An 8,499-nucleotide genomic window follows, 5' to 3' on the forward strand; every position below is an offset into this window, starting at 1 on the left:
GCGTCTGCGCAAGGCCGCCCGCCAGCAGGTGCTGAGTGGGCACCTGCCCTTCTGCCGCTTCCGCCTCCGCTACCCTAGCCTGTCACCCTCCACATTCTGGGCCTGGAAGAGCCTCGCTCGAGGCTGGCCCAGAGGCCTGCCCAGACTCCGGAGGCCGTCCCCGTCCTCGGGCAAATGGGGGCAGGAGGCCCGGCAGGAGGAGGCTGGTGGGAACATGACTGCGATGACCCCACCCGTGGGGAGCCTACCAGTGGGGACTTCAGCAAGTGATTCTGCAAAGGCCCAGGGAGGTCCTTCCAGGGAGGGGGCCCTGCCAGAGAGGGCCACAGCCCAGGGCCAGCCTCTCCGTGCAGCCCTGTCCAGCCACCCTCTGGTGGCAGCAGCAGGCGACGGGGATGGCCAGGTGTTGGTGATGGACGTGCTCACCACCACGAAGTTCAAGGCCCAGGCCAAGCTGTTCCTGCAGAAGCGCTTCCAGTCCAAGAGCTTCCCCTCCTACAAGGAGTTCAGCGCCCTCTTCCCTCTCACTGCCCGCTCCACCTACTACATGTGGAAGCGTGCGCTCTACGAAGGCCTCACCCTGGTGGACGGCTGACAGGGAGGTACCAAAGGGGTGGAGAGGAAAGGGTCAGGACGTGAGCTGTCCTCCGGCTTGGCCAGGGTGCCCCTTGCTCTGGTTCCCACAGTGTCTGCCCTGATCCCAAGGGTGGATTTGTGTTCTCTTCTGGCTCCAGGGCACACAGAGCCAGAAGCCAGCCATCTGCTCTTCTGTTGAAAGCTACAGCAGCACAGATGCTCTCTTAGGTTGTTGGCTGGTCACCTTTTTTATTGTTGAGTTTTAGTTTTTGTTTTGATTAAAGTGGGGTGACTGTGGGCCCACTTGCTGGTGCTGGGAGCTGTGTATTTGTATGGGGTGTGGAAGTTGCTTAGCAAAAGCAGCTTTCAGCTTTTCCTGGGAGCAAGAGAAGTACAGCGTGATTGTGTCGTGGGGCAGATGTGTCTTCAGTTTCTCCGGGGTGGCACCCAAAGGGAAGAGAGAAGAGTGGAGGGTGTCCCTGCAGACGGAGAAGGCGCCAGACGCAGCATGCGTGGCAGCAGGGATGCGTAGGAAGAGCCAGGGATGGTGTCCAAGGGGAGGCCTGAGGACACCTGAGATTCCTCCTGCAAGGAGCCTGGACGGGGGTGAAAGGAAGGCCCGATCTCTACCGGCCTCTGCCAGCTGGCTGAACACTGGGCACCCTGCCTTTCTGTTGAGCCTCCTCTCAAAGCCTGAGCCACTTCAGTGGGGGACTAGTGATAGCCAGGCAGGAGGGAGGCTGAATTTGCATTATCCGAGGGTGAAGTTGGAAAGCCAAAGAAATAAAGTGAGGTGGTACCCACAGCCATTGGTCTCCGGTGTTTGTTCATCTTCCTCTTTGGCTTAATGGGATTGAGAGTGAGTTTCTATCTCTTGATAGGACCTTGGTGGATAGAGGGGGATACTCTGGGGGCTCCGCCTTGACTTGGATCTAGAAGTGACGGTCAAGGGGCTCTTTGAGCTATGGGTTCTGGCCGCCTGAAAAGACTCCTCCCTCCCTCCTAGTATGGGAAGGACCTGGTCTACCAGGTATGCTCAAGGCCAGGCCAGCACTGAGCATCGAGTCTGTGCCAGGCTTTCTACTTGGTCCCTGCCATGTGCTCTCAGGCAAGCTAGGCCCAGTCTCAGAAAAGGAAACCCAACTTGTGTGTTTTTTTTTTGTTTGTTTTTGTTTTTTTTTTGTTTTTTGAGACAGAGTCTCACTATGTAGTTGAGACCTCCCTAGAACTCACTATGTAATCCAGGCTGGTCTCGAACTCATGGTGATCCTCCTGCCTCAGCCTGCCGAGTGCTGGGATTACAGGCGTGAGCCACCACGCCCGGGCTGTGTGCTTAGTTTTTATGCTCCCTGTGTCTGGGGGACTGGAATCTTACGATCAGGCCTTTGCTTGTTAGGGGAGGGCTCATGGGGAAGAAGTTTCCTAAGGCTCTTTCTTTCTGTCCAGGTTTCCTGTAGCGGCTGCAATCTTTATGATTCTGGGAAGTCATTTTCTGCCTTTTTTTTTCCCCCTGTTTTTTTTTGAGACAGGGTCTTACTATGTAGTCTAGGCTGGCCTTGAACTTGCAGCAATCCTCCTGCCTCAGCCTCCCAAGTATTTACAGGTGTGTGCTACCATGTGTGGTATGGTTCTGCTCTTTGTTGAGCCCCACATCGAATCCATCAGCAAGTCCTATGAACTCCAGTTTGCATTACACCCAGAATCCTCCCTTCACTCTGCTGTCCCTCATCACATCTCCCCTCCTACCCCCATGTAATCCATTCTCCATAGAGCAGCTAGAGAAGTCTTTAATATCTCAGTAGTAAGTCTCTCAGTATCCTGCCTAGTAGTTTACCTTCACTCCTAGAGTCCCTTCCATGGCCTTACAGAAGCCTGTATAATCTGGCCCCTGACTCACTCTCCTGCTCCTGTCCTTTCTTGCCCTGGCTCACAGTACTGCAGCCACACTGACTGCCTCTGACCTTGAACTTGCTACTCTTAACTCCTGCTCTAAAGGTCTTTGCACTTTTTCCTGTGGTCTAGAATGCTTTCCCCTATTATCCTTACATGGCAGACAGGCCTCTTAGAACCATTGTCATATCACAATCTTATGTTTTTCTTGTTTATTTACTTATTTGATCCCTTCCCCCATTAGAACATAGACTCCATGAAAAGCAGAGCTTCTGCCGGACTTGGTTGCCTGGAATCTCAGAATCCTGGGGAGCTGAAGCAAGAGGATGGAGCCCAGCCCGGTTGAATTAGTAAGAGCCTCTCTCAAAAATAAAAGGGCTGAGCTGTAGCTCAGTGTGAAAGCTCTGGGTTCAATTCCCAGTACTGTGCATGAACATCACACACGCACACACACGTTGTGCAGGGCTTTTTCCTTACCTGTACCACTGTATTCCCAGAAGGTAAATTAGTTCCTGCCACATGGTAGGTGCTAAAACTTGCTGAAAGGAGAAATGAAGGAAGTAGGGCCTTTATGCTATTGCTGTTGTTATCCTTTGGGACTTGCTTTTATCAAACCTAATCAATCCTACATCCTAAATCTCTCGTAGACCATTTTTTCCCCATCTTTGCAGCCACCCTAAACCTATGCTCTCATTGTTGGTGCTGGAATGCTTTCCCAGTAACTTGACCTTCGCTCAAATGATCCTATGCCATCCTCCTGAAAAAGCCCAGAATAACCTTACTAACACCTGAATTTCCCATGGCCTTTAGCACAAAATCTCAACTAATGACACCCTATTCCTGACCTACTTCTCTCTGATGTTTCTTCCATTCATGTTGTACCCCTCATCCAGTCTGGTCTTTCCCCTAACTGCTTTCCCCCATCTGTGGCATGAAACACAGGGCCTTGTGGATTTGTGTCTGTTTCACACTCTGGACAGCTCTGGAGTCTCCAATGAAGCCCCATCACCCTCGTAATATCTTAAAATTTGGTGAAAGGGTTGGTAGGGGATGTTCCTACCTGTAATAGCAACCTGTAGCCAGCAGATGGCAATGTAGTGCAGCAAAAGGAAGTCTACGGGTTCCCAATGAGCACACCCCAACTGGGTTCCTAGCCTTTACTGCTTTGTCAGAGGGTGGCTCCCACCTCTTCCTTGAGAACACCCTGACTGTGGCTCTGGATTCTCCAGTTTCCCCTCTTCCCTGCACTCAGAATCAGCAGGGGTCCTTTGATGCCTGGAGCAGTCCCCCAGTGGGCTCTAAAAATCATCTGAGGGGCCAGGGATTTAGCTCAGTGGTTCCACCGCCTGCCTCCCAAGTGCAAGGACCTGAGTTTGATCCCTGGTACCAAAAATAAATCATCTGAGGGCTAGAGATGTAGCTCAGCGGTAGGGTGTTTATACAATGTATACTAAACCTTGGGTCCAGACTTGATCTCTGCAGAAGCAAACAATCTGGATTATTTCCCTGGGTGGGTGGGGTTTGTTGGGAGTATAAATTCCAGGGCCCACCAGAGCCACTGATTCCTACTTTACACATGGGAGAGGGAGCAGAACGTACAGGGGTAACTGATCTAACTTTGTGCCTCAGTTTTTCCACCTGAAGATTGGATTTCAGTCATGCCTGCTTAGGGTGCTCTGAACAGAGTAAGAGTACATGAGTGTCTGCTAGTAGTAACCATGGTGTCCAGCTGGAGAACCCCTGGAGTCGCGTTCCTGCTTTCCAAGGAGATACTTGCTCAGGGTTACCCTCAAGGTTAAACACACTGCTGTCCCAAGACAGAAAGTTCTCTTGTCAGAGACCAGCAAGGGGGCCTAAGCCAGAAATTTTAGCTTGTATTTGAAAAAATAAAAATGACAGGTCGACATTTGTTGACCTGAGAAAGGTTTTATAAGTGGGATTTAATTATTCTTATGCAGAAAAACTTTACAATCTGCTTAGAAAGACAGGGATATCTAAGCTGTGCCCATATTTACTAAGAATGCTCCATGCTAATTTTCAAGCCAGCATTTGTTGAATAAAATTTTTTTCGGTACCACTTTCTATTTGGATCCAGGTATAGAAAGAAATTTCAGTGAAATAAACAATGTGAATAAAGCAGGAAAACAACATGGGAGCTTAGCTTTAACATTTGTCTTCCAAACAGTCTGTGCTGTTGTTAGGTAACAATTAGCTCTAAACATTTAAAATACAAAAAATCAGGTGAAATGTATATAATTTTTAAAAATTAACAAAACAATTTGTTTTGCTTATCTCTACAATTACGCCTGAGGGAAGAGGGACCTGTATTTTGGTGGAGATCATCTTGTCCACCATGACGCATGAGGTTGTTCCTCACGTATTTCTCGAGTCCAGCACGCAGGTCTCCAGTATTATGGCGGCTCTTGCTACACCCCACCAAACGCGCCTTATGGATAACTCATCAGTGCTTCAGCTCCTGTCACTGGCTCAGCCTCCATTCCCCACTAGCCCACTCGTTATTTGTCACTGGTTGCTGCAGCATCCTGTTATCGGCTGAAGTGGCCAGAAAGCTGAGTGTTCTAGAATGTTCTTTCCCACATCTCTATTCCAGCAGATCCTAGGCACATTGCGGGCTCCACAAGATTGCAAGATGAGGTCTTGAGAAACTGCTAAATTCGGGTAGGCTTTAGCTCAAGCGGTTACTTCCTCACGCCAGACTTCTCCTGTAAATTGCTCAGTTTCCTTGGCTAGCCTCAAACTTTCAATCCTGCCTCAGCCTCCCCGAGTGCTTGGATTATAGACGTGTGCCACCATGCCTGGCAGGAAGAGAATTTGACTTGGTCCGGTTCATCCCCTCCCTGTTCCCTGATCCCCCATCAGGCCAGGTCACACCTGTGGCCACTGGCCAGCCCGTCTGGCCCAGTCATCTGATGCCAAGGTGCTGGTCAGCCTTGGCTGACCATAGGAAATGCACTCAGTGCAGTCACAAGCGCGCATGTTCAGTCAACCCGGTGTCTGTAGCTCCTCCTCCCAACTTGTAGCTGCATGGGCCCAGCTCTCCTCTGGGAAATGTAGGCCGCTTGGCGGATTAGGGAGTGCCTCAAGTGCCCCTCAGGTCACTGGTCTGTAGCTATAAAAGACTTCCTGGTGCCGAGGGAGAAGTTCAGTTGTAGAGCACTTGCCTAGCATGAGAGAAACCCTGGGTTCAAGTCCCACAAACAATAGCCATTTATTCCAGCTTGGTGGCTGTCACAGAAGGATGGGAAGCTGGGGGACAAGAGCCCTGACAGACAGGAAGGAGCTGGAAGACTGAGAAACTATAAGATCTAAGAAAGCTTAGTTATGAGCCCTGGGTGCTGCCCTCACCCCCAAACCTGCTAGTGTGATTTTTTTCTCTCCACCCCTGGCGAGCGACACCCAGGTTACTACCAGCCGGTTCCAAAGTGTTCCCATTGCTGGTTTATATCATGGAAGAGGAGAAGGGAAGATTTTAGGGAGTTGAGAACAGCAGAAACTAGGTTTAATGATATAAAAAATTTTTCCATGGAAAATGACTTTGAAAGTAGCATGAAATCTACTTAACTCTAGTAGCTCTTTGGTGCTAGGCGGAGAGAGCTGGGGGCAGCTGCGGGCATAGAGGGAAGAAGCCAGGAGGAGACTGGGAGGCAGCAGCTGTGACTCACTCTCTGCTTGGGGCTGGCAGGAGAGAGAAAGGCCATGGGGCACCCTCAGTCCTCCCTCACCTGGCCCAGACAGGAGTCTTCCGGTCTAGGACAGCAGAAGCACAGGGAGGTACTAGGGAGCGCTGAGGGACTTTGGGGCCCCTTCTCCTTGCCTGCCTTCTGCTCTTCCCCCGCTTGACTCGGGTGCTTCTGCCATTCTGTGGATTGTGGTATTGGCAGTTCCTAGGCTCCCTGCTTTGAGTTACCTATTGCCCCCGAGTTCAGAACTGGGGCAGAACTGGGCTGCAGAACAGTATCCAGGAGAAATGCTGGTGCCTGCCAGGTCCACTGATCCTCAGAGCTAACCTTCCAGGGGACAGGTAACTTTGGGATTTTCAACACTTCATTTCATCGTTCTATTCACATTGGTTGAGGCCTGGCAGTAAAGGAGAGGGAGGCTACAATGTTTATGAAGACCCAGGCTCCCTGGAATTGTTTCTAAATTATTAACTATAGCATATTCTCAATCCTGGGTCCAGGGATTCTCAAGGGTCCAACAAGCATAGTTTGCAATTTTGTCTAATTCAGAATTTTAGAAAATAATCACAAGTCACTTTATTAGACCTTGGCAGAACCCTTAGCTGGGTGTGGTGACCTGTACCTGTAATCCTAGCACTCGGAGGATCATTATGAACTCTGTCTGGTCTGGGTAACTTGGTGACTTAGCAAGACCCTATCTTAAAATAAAAACCAAACGGGGGCCTGGGATTTAGTTCATTGGCACCGTGACTGCCTCGAAAGTGCAAGGTCCTGAGTTTGATCCCAGGTACCCAAAACAAACAAAAAAATGGGATGGGATGGTAGAGCACTTGCCTAGCTTGTGAAAGCTCCTGGATTCAGTCTCAGTACAGAAACAAAACAAAACTGAAAGAGGAAATTGGAGAGGAAGAACTCGGCTCTCCAGGCTGGGAGTTGGAGAAACCCCAGGAGGGTAGGATTTTGATATAGCCATTTAGCCCTGGCTCTTTGAGGCCATTCAAAATGTCAGCTTCCTCCTGGGCATGGCTGTGCACACCTATAATTCCAGCACTCAGGAGGCTGAGGCAGGAGGATCACTAGAGCTGGAGACCAGCCTGGGCTACATAGTGAGTTCAAGGCGATCCTGAATTACGTAGTGAGACTCTGTCTCAAAAAAATAAAAAAAAAAGTCAGCTTCCTGAAAATGACCATACCACGTTGGTAGTGTGGAATTTGCCACAATAAAGTATTTATACCACAGAAATTGGCACATCCTATCAGTCTTCCAGAGCTGCCAGATGGAAGACTGCCCTCCATCTTCACAGAGCAGGCTCTTGTCAGTGGTCCCAAGGTCATGTTGCCCACTTGAAGGCCTGACCCATCTCTAGTCACCTTACCGCTGTTTCCGTGTCCCTTCGCTGCTCTCATCCCCTCCCAGATATTTGCTGTCTGGGTTGCTATCTGTTTTGCAATGCACACCCCGCCCTGGAAGGAACACATGGGACTTGTTTGCTGTTTTGTCCCTCTGGCCAAATGATAGGTGCTGAAAAATATGTCCTGGATTAAGAGATGAGCAAGTTTCCCCCTGGGTCCTAGGCCAGACCAGATGAAAAGGAAGAGAAAGCAGAGTCCCCATCGGTCTGGAACCTGCTGAACTGGATGGAAATAGACCAAACCCATCAGATTGTTATATTGAGGACCTGCTGCTGGGTTTAGCAAGTAAACACAAGGCATTACCCAGTTACATTTGAATTTCAGATAGACATAAATGTGTAGTATTAATATGCTGCATGCAATATTAAACAATTATTCATCATTTGCCAGAAGTTAGAATGGAACTTAAGTGTGATTTCTCCTTGGGGAGCTGTGGTGTGCTGAAAAGCTTTCTGTGAGACTCTGGTTTCATAACTTCCTGTCTGTCCCCAGCCCAGAGATGCATGCTGTCAGCTCTCTCTGGGATGTGAGCGGATGGTAGGTGACCTGCTCTCCCACCAGCTCCCTCTTCGTGCCACATGACCCGAGCTGTGCAAAGCAGCTTGAGCTCAGCCCCTCTGAACTTCTATTTTTGCACCTGAGCCCTGTGTAGAGCAGCCCCGGACCTTACCTCTAGACAGACATTACAACTCTAGATGCTTTTAAACTAGCTTTCCCCAGTCCAAATGCAGACCAATTACAATCAACGCTGCCTCGTTTCATTAGCCCTCCTTGTGACTTGACTTTCTAAATGTAGAATCTGTGTGTGTCCCCCCCCTGCTTTCATCATTGCATATTATGTACCCCCACCTAATCTTCCCCACATATATTCTAGAGGAACAGTACCGGGGCTCAAACCCAGAGCCATGTACACTGTAGG

The 8,499-nt window shown here is 49.7% G+C and overlaps 1 protein-coding gene across 1 annotated transcript in view; it reads left to right on the forward strand.

Moving 5' to 3' along the window:
* Window positions 1–784, forward strand: part of Vrtn (vertebrae development associated) — a 9,262-nt gene extending 8,478 nt beyond the window's left edge. The window contains exon 3 of the mRNA XM_033766878.1: window positions 1–784. This exon is cut by the window's left edge and continues 15 nt beyond it. Coding sequence (XP_033622769.1) covers window positions 1–595 — 595 coding nt within the window. The 3' untranslated portion in view covers window positions 596–784.
* Window positions 785–8,499: the final 7,715 nt, after the last annotated feature.

The sequence above is a fragment of the Fukomys damarensis genome, unplaced genomic scaffold (assembly GCF_012274545.1).
Source record: "Fukomys damarensis isolate Sample0158 unplaced genomic scaffold, DMR_v1.0_HiC HiC_scaffold_21, whole genome shotgun sequence".
In the NCBI taxonomy this organism is placed as follows: Eukaryota; Metazoa; Chordata; class Mammalia; order Rodentia; family Bathyergidae; genus Fukomys; species Fukomys damarensis.